Source organism: Lolium perenne, chromosome 7, assembly GCF_019359855.2.
Source record: "Lolium perenne isolate Kyuss_39 chromosome 7, Kyuss_2.0, whole genome shotgun sequence".
Taxonomy (NCBI): Eukaryota; Viridiplantae; Streptophyta; class Magnoliopsida; order Poales; family Poaceae; genus Lolium; species Lolium perenne.
Window position 1 is genome coordinate 19,683,469 of NC_067250.2, and position 20,807 is coordinate 19,704,275.

At 45.6% G+C, this 20,807-nt stretch overlaps 1 protein-coding gene across 1 annotated transcript; it reads left to right on the plus strand.

Annotated features, from left to right (window-relative positions):
• The first annotated feature begins 15,385 nt into the window (after positions 1 to 15,385).
• LOC127311225 (E3 ubiquitin-protein ligase GW2) lies at positions 15,386 to 19,897 on the plus strand. Its single transcript, XM_051341601.2, has 8 exons — positions 15,386 to 15,994; positions 16,078 to 16,129; positions 16,238 to 16,283; positions 16,404 to 16,485; positions 16,570 to 16,723; positions 16,812 to 16,905; positions 18,382 to 18,448; positions 19,015 to 19,897. Exons 1-8 carry the CDS (start codon positions 15,797 to 15,799, stop codon positions 19,561 to 19,563), a joined length of 1,242 nt encoding a protein of 413 aa, XP_051197561.1. The 5' UTR covers positions 15,386 to 15,796; the 3' UTR covers positions 19,564 to 19,897.
• The last annotated feature ends 910 nt before the right edge of the window (positions 19,898 to 20,807 follow it).

Below are 20,807 nucleotides of genomic sequence, written 5' to 3' on the forward strand. Positions count from 1 at the left end.
TCAAAGAAAATCAAAGAAAAAGGGAAGAAAGTGAAAAAACCTAAGTGACATATGCTAATGGTCAAATCTGCCAAAAATAATATGATGCCTACTTTGAGCCCCTTTGGTTAACTATTTCTAAACTAAACTTGCTAATCTTTTTGCCCAGATCAATAGTACTCATAAAAGTGAACAACTTGGTCAAAGTCAACCTTGCTGATTCAAAGTCAAACTCTTAATATAAGCATGCAAAGTGGCAACTTTGAAACAAATTTTAGATTGCCCCAAATTTTGGAATATTCACAAACCAACTCCAAATTGCAAACCAAGACCACCAATTGCCGCCGCGGCATAGAGAGAAGAGCGAGAGGAGGAGCGCCGAGTGTTAGGGTTAGGGTCTGTAGCGGTGCCGAGTCCGTGGCGGTGCCGCCGCGACATAGAGAGAAGAGCGAGAGGAGGAGCGCCGAGTGTTAGGGTTAGGGTCGAGAAAAAGAGAGAAGAGCGAGAGGAGGAGGGGGAACACCGTGTCCGTGGCCGTGGCGGTCCGTTAGGGTTTTTTTGCTTTCTTCATTTCAATTGTTATCCATCTAGCAATCTGTTATATGATCATGACATGATGAATGAAATACAATTGCTTTCTTAATTTTGCAGTGACATTGAGGTATGGAGGGCGACGCCTTCGTCCGAGATGAGGAGGGGGAAGAAGCGGTGCAGCAATTGATCTATGAGAGTGCCCGTGGTCCGGAACCCGACGATGGAGATGACAACGAGTTCCAAGACTTTCTGAATGATTTTGGCGAGGGACTTGAGTCTGAACAAGTTAGAAGAGACAACGAAGTGTCCATCACAAACTCCGGCGAGGTGTATATCTATGTATCAATTAGTCTATATGTTCATCCCTAGATGCATTCATTTATTTGTATTGCACTTATTAACGAATAATTTTTTGTTTTAGCCTTCTGGATCATCGAGCAAGTCTGTTAGATCAAAACGAGGCCCGACGCGGGTGCTAAAGGGCGAGGGCAGGTTAGCCCTCACGGCATTCAAGGATAATGGTGAACCAGTGGAGCCCAAGGAGTTTTGCCGCAAATTTACAAGTCAATCCGGAGTTATTGTTAGGGACCATGTACCGATCAGCATTCAAGAGTGGCATAAGCCGAAGAACCCGGAGAGTGGTGCTAGTTATGTCAACGACAAGATGAAAAAATTTCTTTGGGACACGCTACTGACAAAGTTCAGCCTACCGGAAGACATGACGGAAGGCCAGAAGAATAAAGTCAAGGAATGGACATGGAAGAAGATGGCCATACAATTCCAGAGCTTCAAGAAAAATTTATGGGACAAATATAAGAATGAAGATCCGGATTCGATGATAATCTAGTGAAGATAAAAGATCACCTGGCCGCATTTAAGGAGTATAAGAAATCGTCTACTTTTGTGTCCCGATCGAAGAAAAATACCGAAAATGCTGCAAAGAAGAAACTTCCGCATCATTTGGGGTCGTGGCTACAAGAGTGCCATTCCGAAGTGGACAGCGTTTGAGAATAAACTGATGGATCATGGAATCACTCCACGTACATGGGACTGGCCCGAACGGTCCAAGTTCTGGTTGTTCGCTCTTGGGGCAGGGTTGGACCCAAAGACAGCGTTGATCGTTGCGAAGGGAAAATGGAAGGAAAAAATTGAGGCAATTGTACCGAAGCTTGTAGATGCAATTGAAAAGGTCGAAAGGGAGAGTACATTCCCGATCGAGAGAATGACGAGCCGACACTCGCTCTGGGAACCCTGAACATGTTGGACGGGTACGAGCTCGCCCGTGTCTCACCATGAAGGAAGCGTGGCCGGACAGCGCTGACACTTATAGAAGCCGTTCGCGAAAGAAGAAGAAGGACGCCGACATTGTAACGGAGTTGTTATCTAGGGTGGAGGCTCTTGAGAGAAATCAGAGGGCACCCGATCAGCCGCTGTTTCTACGGGATCCACAAGCCGATGCTGCCCCATCTCGGCGAAGAAGCGATGTCGGTTCCTCGCATCTTGACGGATGTGGACGAAGCTACCCCGGGGATTATGTCACGGAGAAGACAGATTGCGAGCTACATATGTTAATCGGGACCGCGTACGTTAAGGTGGCGGTCGGCTATGTGTACCCAAGTGAAGATGGAGCAATGCACCATCATATGCCCATTCCACCTGGTTGTGTTCGTGTCGGGGTGGATGAAGTTGTTTCGGGTTTTGAAAAAGTGGAGCTTTATATTCCTAGAGGTGAAGATGAGAGGACACTGGCCGATGTCAAGCACGGTTTCGCCCTATGGCCGAAGAAGTACGTCGTCCTTTTGCAAAGGCCACCGACTCCTACACAAGAGCAGCAAATGCCATCGACTCCTCCCCGGTGGCAGTCCTGGTGAGCAGCCAAGTCCACACCTACCCGAGAGGGACCCCGGCGTGAGTCCACCATCTCGAGATCCTCCGCGTAAGACAGCGTCCGTTAAGCGGAACGGTACGCCGCCTAGGAAGAAAGCTAGAAAGGAGAAACAACCGCCGCCATCGAGAAGTTACCTTGGGAAAAACTCCGGAGAAAAACGCGGAGGCCGTTCGTGCCGAGGTGAAGAAATTTTTTGCACCGAAAGTGCCGAGGTACCTTTCGAGAAGACACTAGATCGGGAGAAAGTTGTGCGTACCGTTGAAAATCTATATGACCTGTACCATCGCCGCCATCCGACTATGCGCGTTCTATTGAAAGGTCGTATGACAAGATGATCGAGGCGACAAAACCCGTTCAATCGGGTATCGGGGAGATAAAAGGGATACACGGTGTCTACCAGCTCGGACAACAACCCGTTCAATCGGTCGCCCCTCTCAAGGTGTTTGACGGGAAGACCGTTCAAAGTTCTCGACAAGACGCAACTGATTACGCCTTAGCTGAACGAGCATATCAGTTTGTTCAAGGGAAAGATTTGGTCGAGAATCTCAGGAAGGTACCAACATGTATGCGTAACTTGCATTCGTGGTACCTTAAGGCCTCAAAGGAAGGGATCCAGACTATCATGGTGCGAGTTAGGGAAGAGCACTACTTCCGAGTATCTTGTGTGAACGTTGACTTCGCCGAACTCTTTCAGTTATACAATCTCCGGGCCCTCGACAAATCAATCATCAGTTGCTATTGTCTGTAAGTGATTTATTTATTTAATTTGAGAAGTCGTTCATTGTCTGCAGATTATAATCTTTTGTGCGCTATATTATGCAGATCGAAGATGCTCGAATGCAAAAGGGACGATATCACAGACATTGGGTTCATTGACTCGAACACAATGCATGTTAAAACCATAGAGAATCCCCTCTATAACAAGGATACACCGCAGACTTTGCTAAGGTTTTTGAAGCGACAACGTGACAAAAAGCTAATACTTTGGCCTTACAACTTCGAGTGAGTCTTACTGTCTTATAACACATTATATTTTGCTCACCGTATGTCAAAATTTTAACTAATGACTTATATATATGACACTACATATTGAAACGTGCGTAGGTTTCACTTTATTCTTCTCGTCATCAATTTGGAAATTGGAGAAGTTGAAGTCTTGGACTCACTAAGCAAAAAAAAGGATCTATACGTGTCTTGTTTTTTAATGCTCAGAAGGTAATTTTAATTCTTATCGGTTTGTTTCGTTAATTTTGTCGAGCAGCGTATGACTCTTTTATGCATTTTCTTTTGTCGAGCAGCGTATGGCAAACTTTCATCAAGGAAGATACGTCCCGTGAATGGACACCGAAGCTGCGATGGCGTGCGAAAGTAAGTAGTACTACCTAGGTCCACACACCTTTTAATTATCATACTTGACTATTGTTTGATTGAATTATATTCTTGTAAAGAAATGCCCGCAACAACCTCCGGGGACCGATCTCTGTGGATTCTTCGTTTGCGAGTACATCCGCAGAATTGTCAACGAGAGAACGAATAATGAAAGAAATAAAGAGGTACAAAAACAATCTTCACAAATTTGTTTTGTTATCATAAGTTGTGCTGAGTTTCAGTAATAGTTGTTTCATGTATTCATTTGTATCTTATTCTTTTATAGTTGGCAAGAAAGCGAAACAAGCTCTCAATCGATGACCGCTTCATAGCAATAGGCGAGGAATTGGCGGGATTTTTCCTTCGGGACGTCATACCACAACTCGCAGAGCACCACTATGAATGAAGATGTACATGTTACATATATAGTTGACTCGAAGAGTACCACTATGCTACATGTAATAGACATATATAGACCACTATGCATGCGCATCGATCTTCATGCATAGTGCTACTTAATTTGCGATCTCATGCAATAACATGTGTGTTATATTATATGCACCAACTTGCTATGCATCATCTTGATCTTCATGTACTACCTAAACCCAAACGCGTTTCTGGTGCATCGACGCGATATGAAACAAACCGATATCCCTAAACCTCTCCAAAACCCTAAAAAGCCAATTCTCTGCCGCGGCAGAGATTTGGGCAAATTCCCTGCCGCGGGGGGAACCTTTGGTACCGGTTCGTATTACCAACCGGTACCAAAGATCCTTAGCCCTGAGCTCTCCTGGTGGCCCACGTGGAGGCCCCTTTTATACCGGTTCGTAAGCAACCGGTACGAAAGGGGGGGGGGGGGGGGCTTTAGTGCCGGAAGTTTTATACCGGTTGCAAAACCGGTACGAATGCCCCTCTGGAACCGGTACGCATGGACGTTTTTCTACTAGTGGGGTACCTGGCTGCCCGCACGAGGGCTGCCGGGTGTGCACGTAGCTATAAGAGCGACGTTTTGTGGCTTATCTGCGTGACATCTAAATTCTACTCGCTCAACCAAATGAGCTAGACCGATGGTGAAAACGGTTGCATAAACGACATGGTTTGATAACAGTGGATTGATTAAAGGTTGCCTTGGCGGCAGTGACGGTGCACGTAGCGACGAGATGACAGTGTTTCCTGATGAAATCATAGTAATGATTCGATGACATGTAGAAATGATGACAATGAAGGTAAGTTTGGAGCATAGAGAGCTCGAGTACAGCAACATCCCATCCCTGCGTACTTATTGTCGTGTGGAACAAAATAATCCATCTTGAGTGTTTGGCCAGGAACATGATGACATGATAGAAATAAATACTAGTTTGGCATGAGTCTCAAACAAGAAACACATGATGAGACTTTAGGTCGTGTTTTAGAAGCATCATTTGGTTCTTGTGTAAATAGAGAACATTCCGGCTAGTGAAAAACACGCATTATATTCTACTTGGTTTCGTCCTGTGCCCAAACATGTGGACACCTATGATTTCGAAAACATAATCATGTTATGTTCGGTTCCATAAACTTATTTCAGCATGGTGCCTCCCTCAAAGGAAGTAGTGTATGTATGGTGTTGATAAGGATGAATACTGCCACTGTGTGCATATGCCAATTTATGCGAACGATTGCGAACGCAGCTTGCGATATCAAGTATAGAGGAAAATAATTTATGCGATGAACCGGCACTATAGGTGACAACACAAGTCCGCGCTACAAGGACTTATAATATGTCTAGTGCAGTGGCGGACCTAGGAACTTTTCAAAGCCTGGGCACATATAGCAAGCTAAATACCACAAATTTAGATAACCATATAAACACTAATGTACCACCGATAATAATAGATGTAAAAAAGAACATAAAGCATGAACCTCGCAGTTGCAGGCTGCGACTGTTGAGCAAGACGAACAGGCAGGCACAAATCGATGGATTCATTGATCGATATCACTTGGATCACTTGTGGACGAACGTGATCACCCGAGGGCAAACTGGCCTGTGAGGCTGTGACCCAAACCCCTGAATAGAAACGGGGATGTGGCCGAGTTGTACTGCTAGGAAACGTGCCCAAGCTGCCCCAGTGATAGAACTACGCGTATTTTACAGCTCTCTATGTCAATTCTTGCCGTTCCATCCACATGCATCGCCTAGAAAGCTTGCTGGAGTGACTGTAAGCAACGGCATTGAGCCTGGGCACGTGCCCAGGGTGCCCATACGGTAAATCCGCCCTCTAGTGGGATCATATCTACACACTCCCACGGCCAGGTTAGCTAGAGGAGTTCTGATCATAGTTGCAGGTATATGTATCATATATTGTGATTGTGCTGGTGTTCTAGGCATTGTTGCCATGGTGAGAATGATGGTGTGCATGAGAGCCTGGTAGAGCTCCAACACGGACTCTATTTTCAGACCCAAGAAGTCACCGATGAGTGCAGTAGTTGACTTTGCCCCTAGAAGTGTCGACGGCCTAGGGTCAATGATCAACCACCTGACGCTCTCCTAACGTAGGATTAAGCGCACTTCATAAATACAACCTAGTAAAAAACATTGTTGTGTGTGTTCTCGCTTTAAGGCCCGTACCACAAGCAGGTGCAGAGTGTGCAACTGCACAGGGCCTCCAAATTATTAGGGCCCCAAATTTTCTCCTAAGTACTCACTTTACTAGCATCAATCAAGAATATGCGTGAGGTTAAGTGCTACTGGTGCCTGCTTTCCGAGGAAGCCAACCAGACCGCCAATTTCCCACGCGGGCTCCACATCTCTCAACCTGGTGTAGGACTTCAGAGCTTCTTTTCGATCAATAGGTAATTAGGTACTGTTTCCTCGGTTGTCAAAAAAGGATAGGTACTACTTCCTGTATTCAACAGAACGTGATCCATCCTACTACCGTGTGCTTATTTAAACTTAGGCCATTTTGTTAGTAAAAGAACATAGGATATATACATATCACTTGAAAAATCTATATATATTTTAGATACTAATAGTTAAAGATAAGCTTTAAAAAAGATATCCCTTCTGTTCCAAATTAATCAACGTAGCTTTTGTTAAATTTGATATAGGTACGCATATCATTTTAGTGTTAGCATTTCAATGTGTAGGCTCGCTCATTTTGGAAAGAAAAAAAACGCGTCGCTAGTTTAAGATGGAGAGAATAACAATTCTACGGATCTAATGGTATCATCTATCTTCAAATAAATGTAGTAATTTCAAGAAAAAAATGTTACAAACTCAATTATTGATATCATTTGTCATCTCTGTGAACACTGAAGCAATTGCCTTTCTTTCAAGTTATATCAGAGATTATAATGCTGCAAAAAAAGCTTTATTTAATTAATTCATATTTGGTTAAATTTCATCAAATTGAAATAATAAGTACTGTATTATACCTGGAACGAAAACCAGAATAACCAAAATTTTAGTGATTATTTCTCAAAACAAAACTAAAAAGGTACTCCTACCATATTTAATATTGTACTACGCAATAGAGTTTTTTTCATTGTTTAATTTTCTACTACGCGTCGAGCCCAATATTAGATTTTGCACAGGGCCTCAAAATTTCCAGGTACGGCCCTGTTCGCTTAGTGTACAATGGCTTCACCATAAGTCCAGCGTATACACACCTCCTACTATAGACTATACACTTGCTATTTAACCAAGTCGCTCAATATATCTCTAATCATTCGTTGTTCAATTTCAGCAACAGCTTAAATCTAGTTTCAGACTTCGGGTTATGTTTTCTTGTCATCATTTGGTCCAGGATAAATAAATAGATGATAATTTTGTTGGTAATTTTTTTTCGTTTTGTCTTGTACACCAAACATGTGGAAACTTCCCATTATAGGATGCCTCATGTCATCTACCAACTCAAGCAGGGCCTGCTATAGTGGAGAGACATGGGGCTATATACATTTACGATCATGAATACAGAGCGAGCCTACAAAAGAAACATCATTGATGAATATTTAGCTAGATACTTTGTTTGGTAATCCAGATTTAAATGTATCTATTCACAAAATATGTTTAGATATATTCAAATTTGCGGCAAGAATTATGTAACAGATGGAGTACTTCTCATCATAGGGTGGTTTTTATCAGCCCTTTATATTCGCGTATGTTTCCTCCCTTTAGGTATTATCAACTACTTAGTTTCCATTAAAAATTGAGGCCAGCCTTAAAATTCAGGAGGAGCAAGAAGATGAGAAGGCACCCCCAATGTCCAAACCTCCCACACATTGTGGGGTGTGAGAAGTGAATTTATAGGCTGCTTTCCCCTTGTTGTTATATTCAAAGAGGTCGATTTGAATTGAAAACCTCCACGGCACAAGTGAAGATACTCTACCATTACACCAAACTCTCTCTTCAGAAGCTGCGAGAAGATGATACAAATAATTGTGATGTAGAATCGTAGCAAGGTAGGATATGTCTCGACTAAGAAATTTCCAGATCCAGAAGTGTTTAGCAATGATATGCATGGAATAATAAAAAATGATTGACGGATAGATTAGGAGCTCGAGAGGCTGGTTGGCTCCAACTTGCAAGCAAGTGGATACTCTTAATTTCCCCCTCCCCACCTCTCAGCTCGCTACAGTATCTGAGCTTATCCTCGCTCTCACCGGGCCGCTCCTCCTCCCTCTCCAACGGGCTAGCCGGCCGGAGTTGGAGAGGAGATGGCGCCGGAGTACATAGCAGTAGTAGTAGAGTTAGGTTTTGGTCCCTAGTGGCGTATGGCGTGTATGCCGGGAGAGAGGTGGCGGATCCCATCGGCTGGATCTGGCGCCGCATCGTCTTCTTCCTCGACCTCATGGAGCTCCGGCGGTCGGAGCCAGAGGTGTGGCGGCGGAGGGAGATGAGGATCTCCGTAAATAAAGCCGTCCCCCGCGGATCTGATAGCTGGCGATGCTGCGGTGGTGAAAGAGAAGAGGGTAGCCCACCTGCTCGTCGCTGGCTTCTGCATCCGCAGCAGGGAAGCTCGTTGGCTTCTTCTTGGAGGCTCTTCACGGCGCCGCTATCGCCGTATCCTATGGCTGGAAGGCAACCCCTCCATCGGAGGATTACCACGGCGCCATTGTCGTCGTACTTCATGGCCGAAGGGCGGCCCCTCCTCCCTCGTGTGACGGTGACATGCCGTCCTCAGGGCAACAGGAACCTCCGTCAAGCGTTCATGCCGACTCGGAGGATCTCCTGTTTCGTCGGAGTTAGCTCCCACCTCTGCACCTCAAGTGGTTTCATCCCCGGCGGCGTAGAGGTTGACTCCAGCGAGATTCGTCACGGTGAAGAAGGAGTTGGACCTGATCGCGTTTTTGCGTTTTACTCTAGGGTCCTCAGTGCAATTTGTAAGGGTCAGGTTGTAAATTGCTTGTTTTTCTTTAGGCCTTTCTGTAAAATGTACTCCCTAGGTCCTTCGGGACCTTTCCTATTCAAAAAAAAAAAGTGGATACTCTTAATAGTCACGACTCACGAGAATACGGGTACGTGATTCCAGTGAATGGTTCCCTTTAAAAAATTGCAACCCATTGCACTACCAAGATATATATATATTTTGGAAAGGTTAAAGAATCAAGATATATATCTTTGGGGTAATTCAAGAGTCTATTTTACAATGTTTCCATGATCGAAGATTGCATACCTACATTTATTTTATCTTTATGTACACATAGTACTACCAAGCAAGCGTGTAATTCAGTCTCTTCCACGCTCAGACGAACAATAGAATCTCAGTTTCAGTGTGTAAAACTGCAGTTTCAGTACTCGCCTCAGTTCCGTAGTACTCTACGGCTGCAGGAACACCTGGATTGCCATTTGCCAGAACGAACCTGGCCGGCTCACTGAATCTCAATCATCAAAAGCTAGTCTGATGATTTCTCTACTGCTCGCAGAATCTAGCACAGCGCAGCAACAAGCAACAAGTGCAGGCAGATCCTCAACCACTCCAAAGCCCTTGCAGTTGGGGCTAAACAAATCAAGGCCTCAGTGCTGCAGGCGGTCGTCGTCGGCGAGCAGCCTCAGATCGCTGTCGCCACCGTGCCACTCGTCGATCGGTCGGGTAAGTTCCAAATCCTGAGCTAGGCTGTCAACACCATCGACTCTCGTACGTTGCGTCTGCATTATCTTGTGTACAATGTATTCTTAGAGCATCTCCAGTAGCGTCCCCCAAATGAGGTTTGGGGGACCGCGGATAAGAAATGGGGAAAAAAGTTGTCCAGTCGCGTCCCCCAAAGCTAATTAGCGCCCCATTGTCTCTACCGGGGACGCCGGACACAAAAATAGCATCCGGACGCATGCATGCAGCCCCTAGTCCCCACATGCTAGTCTCTTTCCCCACACTTTCTCTCACCTACTTTTCCCACATGGGATGGTCCCTTCTATTAAAATGCATGCATCCGGACGCTGTTTGAGGGACGCGGCTGGGAAGGGCCTCTTTTTTTTACAGATTTTTTGTCTCTTTTTGTCCGGCGCGGTCCCAAACGTGCCCCAAATCATTTGTGCCGGATGCTTTTTGAGGGACGCGACTGGAGATACTCTTATTTCTTCCCGGAACCAACAACTTGTTTCCTGATACGCTGAACCAACCAGGGAAGAATTGGTACGATGACAATTTGGCCACCACGATCGTACATTCGTACTGACCATTTCTCATGCCCAGCCCCACAACGACGTACCAGCTTGCTACATTTCCAACGAATCGACGAACATGTTCTACTCCGGTTCCCAATTTTTGAACAAGGCATAATTTTATCTTGTAGTATTTTAAGAGCACTTTAACGGAAAAGATCGAGCAATAATATCTTGATTACCAAAATAGGCAGCTACCATGGAGGATCGCTATGCACCCACATCGATCTGGCCTTTGGATCATGCTACTGAATATTTTCTACCATAAATCGACTTAAGGTGTTAAACTTGCCCTTCCCTGAACCAACTGGATGGTGAAAAAGATGGCTTATTCTTTTTTTTTTAACAAAAAAGATGGCTTATTCTTTATGTGGATAGTGGTCTGTGCTCGTCCGGCGTTTGTGGAGGCGGCGGTCATGGGTCTCCGGATGAAAATCTTGCCCGACTTGGTCGGTGCCGACAACGGCGTCGCCTTCGGGCGCCGCTTTCCTTCTTGAAGGCGTTGTCGTGGAGTCCCGACACCCCTCCGCCCATCATTCCAGGGTGAATACCCAAATCCGGCTTGCCGGATTGGATGACGGCGGCATCTTTGGATGTCGTGACCTCGTTGGAGGCGTCATTTTTTGGAGTCTTGGAAGCCACTTGTTGTCGATGCCTGCACCACTGGTTTGGGTCATGGTCTTCGGGTACCGTCGGTGTGCGAGTGCCGGTGGCTTGCTTTTTGCGGCTTGCCTCTCCCCGCGAAACTTGAAAGGCCTAGCCGTCTCTTTCGGCTCTGACTTCCTTTCCAGGGACGTTGACCGGGCAGTCGTGGTGCTCGCGCTTTCCGTCGTGCTGATGTCATTCGACGGCGCTCCATACCTAGTTGAGCTAGGTCGTGTGGCCACGCCGGTTTTCCTTAAAACTGTGCCGTGTAGGTTTTCTTTGTCTGGTTTTCCTTATAAACCGGACACGGGTGTCGAGTTTGTATTGGTTTTCGGTCGGTTTTCCTTATAAACCGGCTAAATTTCCCTCTTCTTAATGAATAGGCAGAGCTCCTGCCAGTTGCTCCAAAAAAAAAAATCTTTATGTGGATAGAGGAATGATGTGAAGTGTTTTTATTTGGTACCGTTGGAAAGATGCCTTGTTCTAAATTAAATGGAGGAACTATGCGTTATTTTTATCCGTACGGTGGAAGAGATAGTTTTTTTAAATCCTGGTGGAGGAACGATGTGTTATTTTTTATCCACTGCGGTTGAAAAGATGGCTCGTTTTTTTATCGGGACGAGAGAAGCGTTAACAGACTCCCGAAGTGTGTAGCTATCTTCGGGTAGATAATCCGTGTTAATTTTAATTATATAGTACTCTATAATTGGTATAGTTAGATTCGTATTAAAAACACTTTATAATGATACCAATTATACAAATACATATTTCCTCCATTTCATAAATGTTTGCCATTGTTTTAGCGCAAATTTAAATTAAAACTACAACAAGAATTATTGAAAGGAGGGAATACTTCTTATATATATATATATATATATATATATATATATATAGGATAAATACTTCCTACTCCTGGGTGTAACTACACACATGTCTCATATACTACCATACGGAAGTATGTACCATACTTTATCGGTTTGAGTATGTTCTTACACTATATCTAAGATATTCTAAACCAAGTTTGGTGAAAAAAAATGCAAGTGAGCATGTAGTTTGCACTATATAGCCGAAATACATGCATATGTATACGTAAAAATGAGTCTACGTAAAAAAATGTACATACTGCCTACAAAGTATTATATATACTACCAAAATACTCTAATATACTTAATACTACATGTACATAGTCTCCGGTATGATAGATACTCTCTAGATTATGATAAACACGTGTGGGTGTAACTACACCCGGGTGTAGTATGAATATGTCCTATATATATATATATATATATATATATATATATATATATCGACGCGGATTTTATACCTACGGTGGTAGCTACGCACGTTGTTATTGCCGTTGGATTCTGCAGATCTTAACGTCTTGATAGACGGCCTCTTAACACCATGTACAAAAACCATACATGTAATCAGGATTGGGAACACAAGAAAATCAAAATCAAAAAAAGGGGTAATGCAACTCCTGATCGACAAAAATAACATCGATGACCTCGCGCGTGCCTCCACCCAGGTTTCTTCTTCCTCCGCAGCGCTGCCTGCTGGATCTCACGGGACAGCCGCATCCTCTTCTCGCCTATGCCACGGTCTGAAACCCACACGACCGCCATTCACGCTAATCAAGAAATAGCCAAACATTAATCCCAACATGGACGAGCTTGTTTTTATTAGTACAACATCCAAACGGAGAGCTAGAGAGAAAATGTCACGGAGAAAGATCAAGAAAAAGGTAACGGGTCTAGCACTTGCATGCGAGATGCGACCGCTCCCTCTGCCGTCCTTGCAAAAAAAAAACTACGCCGGAGCCACCGGCCAAGCTCCCTCCGTCTCCTTGTCATGATCCTGCCAGCGGCGTGCTGAGAGATCCGGCGGACATGGAACTGATTCTCTTAAACCGTGAAGAAATACAAATCGGAAAAAGGAAGCAAAACAGATTAAAAAAAAAATTAACATCGAGCTGATTCACGTAAACGCTGAGGCAAAATCCAGATTGCAAGAAGGAGGTGAAGCAAATCTGGATAAAACAAAGATATGGAGCCGGTGGACAAGTGCCTTCGACGAGTACCGGTTGCATCTCCGGCGGCCGCGCGCATCGCCGGAGGGAGATGGGGCGGAGGGCGTCCATGGCTGGAGATCTGGGCGGGTGCTGGCCGGGGAAGAGGATAACCGGGGCGCCAAATCGGCGGAGGGGGGATGGTGCCCAATGGTGGTCACCGGGGCCAGAGCAATTTGGAAGGGGGACAGCGCCCTCATCCTTGTACAGAAGCTACACTCCTCAAATCCATGAACCTGCTAACAGAAGGACTTATCCAAGAGAGAGAAAGATAATTTCTTTTGGCTGAAACAGATCTAGATCTTGCAATTTCCAACCGCAAATCACATATATTGAAACTTTGAACGAATGGAGCTCATGTGAAACAATTTGTTCTCTACTCCAATCGCGAAAATGCGAAAGAACAGAAAATTGCAAAGGAGGAAATCTCACTGGTAATTGAAAAAAGGAACTCTTCTAGATAAAGGGAGGGCGGAGAGCGCTGGCCAGTGGATCCAGTGACCAACTCAGCCGTGATGAAAAAAAGGGCTTTCCCGTGCCCGTTCCATGCACCACGCACCGCTCTGCATCCACCATCTTCCCTGGGGCTGCGACGATGGAGGTCCTTGGCGGGCAGAGTTGGGGCGGGTGCGGAGTGCGCCGATGACGCACCAGCTCGCTGTGATGTGGGCAGCTAGGGCACCAATCGACGGAGGGGCGGTGCGCGTCGACGCCCTGGACCGGCACGAACAGTACCAGCGGTAGGATGAAGGAGAGGGGAAGGCGGCTCTCGCCATGCGGACGGGAAGAAGGTGGACATGGTGGTTTTATTTTTTACAGTAAAAAGGAGACGCGGTGGTGGTGGTTATGGGGTGCGGTTAAAATATGTCCGTGGTGGGAGGGAGTAGGAGAGAGAAAAAAAGGCTTGCTAACGGGCATGACGGAGTTAAGTTGGATGAAGGGTGGAAATTCTCTATAGTGTTCATCCAATGGCTAGATGAGTGTGCATAGCTACCACCCATGGTAGCCCACTATTTTCCATATATATATATATATATATATATATATATATATATATATATATATGTTTTAATTTTTTTGGAGCAACCGTCACGAGCTCTACCTTTTCATTAAAAAGAAGATAACTGGCCAGTTTATAAGGAAAATTAGCTGAAAAATGATACAAACACGACACACACTTGCTTGGTTTATAAGTGGAGCCAGACACGAAAAACCAACACGACACCCACTAGTTTGGTTTATAAGCGGAGCCAGACAAGAAAAACCAACACGACACCCACTAGTTTGGTTTATAAGCGGAGCCAGACAAGAAAAACCAACACGACACCCACTAGTTTGGTTTATAAGCGGAGCCAGACAAGAAAAACCAACACGACACAATATTTCTAGGGAAAACTTGTTAAAACCAACACATGCCACACTACTTACCTGAACTAGGTATGGAGCGCCACCGGATGACACCAACACGATGGCAATGACGACTGTCTGGTCCACGTCCCCCGAAAAGGAAGTCAGAGTTGAAGGAACACGCCTCGAAGGAGAGCACGGCATCTAAAGACGCCGTGTTCATCCAATTCGGGAAACGGGTTTCAGGTTTTCCTTCGCGTCCACTGCGACCCTCCCCCAATCACCTTCGGCTGCGGGAGCCACCGCGGCGAGGCCAGCGAGAACGGGGGAGGGTGGGGTGCAAGCTTCCCCAAGTCGCCGACACGAGGGCGTTTCTTTATGGTTTAACTTTTTGTTATTAAAAATAAATTATGAAAAACGTGGGCATGTCCCATAAGCATCTACATCCACTCCGGGGAGAGTAGCACAAATGACAAGCGGTAGGAGTAAACAAAGCTGGCCGGTTTTGCGGTTAAGTAAGCTTAGCCACGTCCATGTCATATGGAGCCGTCAAACCAAATCGCCAATTAATCACGCATCATCATCAGCAGCCGAGCACACAACTCTCCTACTCGTAGCGAGATCGATAATTGCTTGCTTGCTTGCTTGTGGACTTGCTTGTCCCAATCTTTGTTCTAATCATCCAACGCGTCTGACTGTCTGTTGCCGAATCAGCAGCTTATGCGGCCCCACACGCAGTGAGATTTAGCAAGAGGAATTAGCAGGGCTTGAGTGTTTGACCCGACAAAGCAGACAGAGATAGAGAGAACCAACAGAGAGATGATAAAGTCAGTCGGGAAACTAGTACAAGTCAGTCAGGGAACTCTAGATAGAGAAAGAGATTATATATACATATACATATACATATATATGTACACAGAAGGAGAGGGAACCTAATCCATCAGGCCGGGGTCAGGTCAGAGGGTGGGAGCGTGGAAGAATCTGCTGCTTTTGGCTCTGCATCTGCGTGCGGTTTCTGGCCAGACCACAGCCAGAAAGCGATTGAGAGCGATATCGTATCGTCACAAATCTTCCTTCCCCACTGCCTTCTCTCGTCGTCTTCCTCCGCCTCTTCCTCGCCGGCGCCGCCGCCGCCGCCCTCGGCCCCTCCGCCCCTCCCTGGGGGTTAAGCGGGTTGGGTAGGTGCTCGGTGGGTGGACGCGGCCGCTGACGAGGGTTTAGGTAGTTAGTCAGTACAGAAGTCGTCTCTCGCGGGGGGTTGGGTTGGAGACTTGGGAGGGAAGGGTCGCTGCGTTGTTGTTGTTGTTGCCTGCTGGTGGTGGTGGGGATGGGCAACCGGGTCGGGGGCCGGCGGCGCCGCCCGGCGGTCGACGAGCGCTACACGGCGCCGCAGGGCCTCTACCCGCACCCGGACATCGACCTCCGCAAGCTGCGCCGCCTCATCGTCGAGGCCAAGCTCGCGCCCTGCCACCCGGGCGCAGACGACCCGCGCGCCGACCTCGACGAGTGCCCCATCTGCTTCCTGGTCAGTCCCCCTGCCCGTCCTGCCTGCCTCACAATGAATCGATAGATGCTAAATTTTGATCTCCCCCCCTTACGCGCTCGCAGTTCTACCCCAGCCTCAACCGCTCCAAGTGCTGCGCCAAGGGGATTTGCACCGGTGAGTCGAGGATTCCAGATGCCTGTGCTCCTCACGCCACCGCCTTCGGCTTTATCCTACCCATTCGGTTGGTGTTTGACTGACTACCTCTCCTGTTTTTGCGTGCAGAGTGCTTCCTCCAGATGAAGTCGCCCACCTCCTGCCGCCCCACGCAGTATCCTTGCCCCATTTCCCATCGCTTCTTACTACCAGGATTACCCTATATGATGTTTGTTCTGGTGTTACGCTTTCGAGCACCACAGCCTAGCCTAGTTGTTCCTTAATGACTTTTAAGGTGCCCATACTGCAAGATGCTGAATTACGCCGTGGAGTACCGCGGCGTCAAGACCAAGGAGGAGAAGGGCGTCGAGCAGATTGTGAGCCACCCTAGTCAAACTCTTCTAGTCGCTGTCTGCTTTCTGCTCTGTTTCTGCCTTGCCAACTGGGGCAATTCTGTGCAGGAGGAGCAGAGGGTGATCGAGGCGCAGATCAGGATGCGGCACCAGGAACTCCAGGACGACGCCGAGCGGCTCAAGAACAAGCAGACGGCGGCTGCTTCGACCGACGCAATAACAATAGTTGAATGCTGTGATACCGGTGGCACATCCACCCCAGGTGTGTAGATTGCTTGCTGTAGGGCTATCTGTTCCTCTCTGATGTTTGGTGAGCGGTTGCTGACTGAACGTATCTGTTTTGTTGTTAGCTGCGGCCGGTGTGCAAGGCAATGATGTGCTCTTGTCTCAAGCACAGCAATCAGAGCTGCTACTGAAGAATGCCGAACGACTAAAGCAGATGCGGTATGTGCTGATTATCCATTTTGCGCCTTCTATCCTGTTCAAGTCGTGTTGTTATGGTTGCTTCTGTGCATTGGGGATTGTTTGTGCTTTCTAGATAAAAGGATGTTGTAGTACTGGAATTATTATTGTTGCTTCATTGTTTGATCCCTCACTGAAAGTTTTGTGGGCAAAGTAATTAATCATCTGTTGCACCTAACTGGAAAATTTGATACATTACAATGTGTACTTATCTGTACTCAAAATATCGTTGCAACCTCACTGCTAAACGTGGCAGCTTACTATATGTAATTTCTGGTAGATGGTTGGCTGCTACAGGGTGATCAATAAGTAACTTCACGTATCTGTATATACTCATTTGTTGTCATGTTTGTTGTCAAGAAAGGTCCTGGCACTACCATGTAGAAAATATTACTACCAGCCAAAGATATTTGTCTATACTCTTCTGTACCCATTAATTGGCATGTTAGAGATGCCCTTGAAACCTTGACCAGGCTGCTCTTTACTTGTACTTATCTCTAGTTAAATATCCTTTCTTAGCCCTTGTGAGAGAATGTCACAACTAACTATATGTAACTCCTGGTAGATGTTTGTGCATTCTGTATGGCTGCTACAGTAGCAATGGTCCGGAATTAATAATTAACAGCCTTTATCAGTTATATACCTGTATCTTGTCATGTTTGTTGGCAAGTAAGGTCCTGGGATTCTGGCAGTACCATGTAGGCATATTACTGCCAGTTTAAGATTTTGTCTATTCTTTTTCTGTATCAGTTGATTGAACATCTTCCAGATGCCCTTGAAACCTTGATTATGTTGCTCTTTGTTTGAAGCTAAATGGTTGTTGAATGATCAGTTAATACAGCTAACCCTGTGTTGCACCTTAGCTAAGCACTACATATATATGTTTATTATAAGTGATCAATTATTTATGCACTTGACTTTTCTAGAATATCTTCAGTTTAGTTGTGTTAAAATAATATGAGAATCTCTACCTATGCATTATGTGAAGTGGATTTCATTACTAGACAATACATTAATATGACACCCACCCTGAAGTGGAAAAAAAAAAGGTTTGACCGTCATTTGTTTTTATCTCACCCTTTTGTATATGAATTTTGTGTTTCTTGGTAGTTGGTAGTCTTTTCCAGGAAAGGTCTATTGAGTTCAAATTTGCACCCGTTTTAAGGATCATAGATACAGTTTGAAAACAGAATTGTGCTGTTTCTCACCTGTTGCTTAGTCTCCCGTATCTGAGCATCTTATTAGTTTCATTATCGCTTTGTCATTTAGAGGAGATACAATCTAGACAATGCAAGCAGTGTTTCTGTCTTAGAAACCATGAGAAAAAAAATGTGCTAGTGAGAAACCATAAGAACACACTTGCTGTCATCCCTTTCCTCTTACTAATTGTATTCGTCTATGTTGTAATTATTGTAGTATTTTGATATTATCATTACCGATGAATTCCTTGAAATGCAGGGAAGGTAATTTCGACATGGACCTTGAAGAAGTTATGCTTATGGAAGCAATTTGGCTTTCTGTACAAGTATGTTAAGATATTGCTAAATCTGTATAACTTGATTTGTTCCCTTTTTCTTAAAGAGCTCGGCAGCTAAGTTTCAGAGAGGTTTATACAGGGATAGGTCACATTTTTTGCTTCCACCTCACATGAAATGATATGTTCATTTAGTGTAGTTGTAAGGATAATGATTGTATGAAATCTTAATAATACAGCTTTGACATACTAGGTACATATTTTGCTGTTCATCATCTTGATTCACATAATAGCTGCTTTTCATTTAAAATCATCATGTGTTTATTCATGTTTCATTAGTTGATTCAATATCATTTTGAGTTACATGCAAATTAATGTAAAAATTCCTTATATTATCATAAATCAAGTTGTTGCTCGTCATTTGATGTGTGAACCTGCATATGTTACTTTAAAACTTATGCATACCGACCATTGTCGTGTCTGTGGCTAGGTGGCTTCCATCTGTATAGTTATACATTTTGTAATGAAGAAAACACCATTAGACTGAGTTGTACACACTGCTTGTGTTAATTTGGAAAGGACAATACTAACCATGTTGTTAAAATTACCATGTGCAGGATCAGGAAGCCTTAGGAAATCCAGGCAGCACAGGTGCCATACCACCAACACTTCCTCTAAGATGTAATAATGCATCTGTGTCGGTTCCAGCTGAAGCAGCGCCTTCTGGTGGATTTGCTTGTGCGGTCGCAGCTTTAGCCGAGCAACAACATATGCTTGGAGATTCTTCCAGCACTGCCACTTGCCAAACATCAAGACATGATATTCTCAGCAGGTCACAACGGTCTTTTACAGACGATCTGAGCATAGCTGGGAGTAGTTCATCAGGAACCAGAGTTGAAGAACCATCAAATAGCAGAACGCGGCAAATAAGAGAGGGTGCGGAGTACTCTAACAATGACGGGTGGTCAGAGGCGGCGGAGGCCGGTACCAGTTTTGCTGGCTCTGATGTTACAGTGGAGGCTGGGGCTGCCAATCTGGCTGCTTCAGATGTATCTAGCATTGGCACTGTCCCTGATAGCTTTGAAGAGCAGATGATGCTGGCCATGGCTCTTTCGCTGGCCGATGCTCGGGCAGTTGGGAGCTCTCCAGGGACAACTTGGCGGTAGTTGCTCTACCCCTTCTATTTATTTGTTTAGGTTGTCTGGTATCATTCCTAGATTTCCTTCTGTCACATAAAACATAGGATTAGATGGGGGTGGGTGAACAAAGATTGGCTGTGGAATTTGTGAATAGTGTGACTGGAGATAAATCTGCATATTTGCAGGTGGGCTTTTCTTTTCTTCTTAAGTGTAGAAACTAGGCTCTGTCAGGCATACTTCTGCCTGCATAAATCGCGCCTTTGATGATGTAGAAATGGTGTAAATGCAGAGAATCGCTCTCTTTCCATGTTCTGGGTTATTCCCTTGAATGCGGTGTAGAGCATCTTACACCTAAGGTTAATTCTTGTCTATCTTGTTTGAAGTCTAAACTTTTTTGCATTGGGCCAATGTTTATGAGATCGGCGATTGTCCCCTGCACGATGTCATTAGGTATCTTTATGTTTTATTGCGTCTGCCCAAACTGAAACACAATGTTTGTCAATGAAACTTAGTGGTTGTTTGGATACGTGGTGTACACAAAACCAGGTTTCTACAAACTAGGAAAACTGTTTAACGGAATAAAACTTTGTTTGGCCCCGCTAAACAATCCGTGGATATAGAAAATCTGGTACTGGGAATCCTCAGATTTCGTGTTTTTAGAAAAACGAGTATTAGCCGTTTTTCCATAAACGCGATCCCCGTGTACTCGATCTCAACAATTTCTGAAACCTTCGCCGGAGATAGCCTGACTTTTGCCGCCTCCTACAGCTGTATTCCGCCATGTTTTCTTTCCTATAACACGAGATAGACATCCTTCAAATCTCCTCGAATTTTCACAGGCCGGTGACGCCGACGAAACGGAGGACATCCGGCCGGCCGGCCGCCGGTGCCGGATGAGAAGCGACGTACCAAAACCAGATTAAAGGGCCATGAATTCCACGTCTCCATAGCCTCAAAGGTCACAGATAGCCACGCTAGAAGGTACAAGCCTCTGGTTAGCACCTCCGCTCGTCCGGCGCCGGGATAGCTTGGTTGACAGGGACGAAACAGCGATGCCGTCAACTTCGAGTAGCCGAGGTCCTCGGTCAAATCCTGTGTGGCGGCTTCGTGGGCGGCAGCCTGCGGATCAAGGTCGAGCACCAGATGTTGCTGGTCGGAGCTTGCCTGGGTCGCATCCAGGTGAGCCAGCCGGCGGCGTCCCAGCGCGCCGGCGGCGAGGCCCGAGGGGAGGCAGCGTCTCAACGAGAAGTATGGACAGGGGAGGCAGCACC

Excerpts from the sequence above, each read along its gene's own strand:
- LOC127311225 (XM_051341601.2), top strand. The coding sequence starts at position 15,797 with ATGGGCAACCGGGTCGGGGGCCGGCGGCGCCGCCCGGCGGTCGACGAG. Across the intron at positions 15,995-16,077 it reads AGTGCCCCATCTGCTTCCTG|TTCTACCCCAGCCTCAACCG; the intron begins GTCAGTCCCCCT and ends ACGCGCTCGCAG. Across the intron at positions 16,906-18,381 it reads GAACGACTAAAGCAGATGCG|GGAAGGTAATTTCGACATGG; the intron begins GTATGTGCTGAT and ends CTTGAAATGCAG.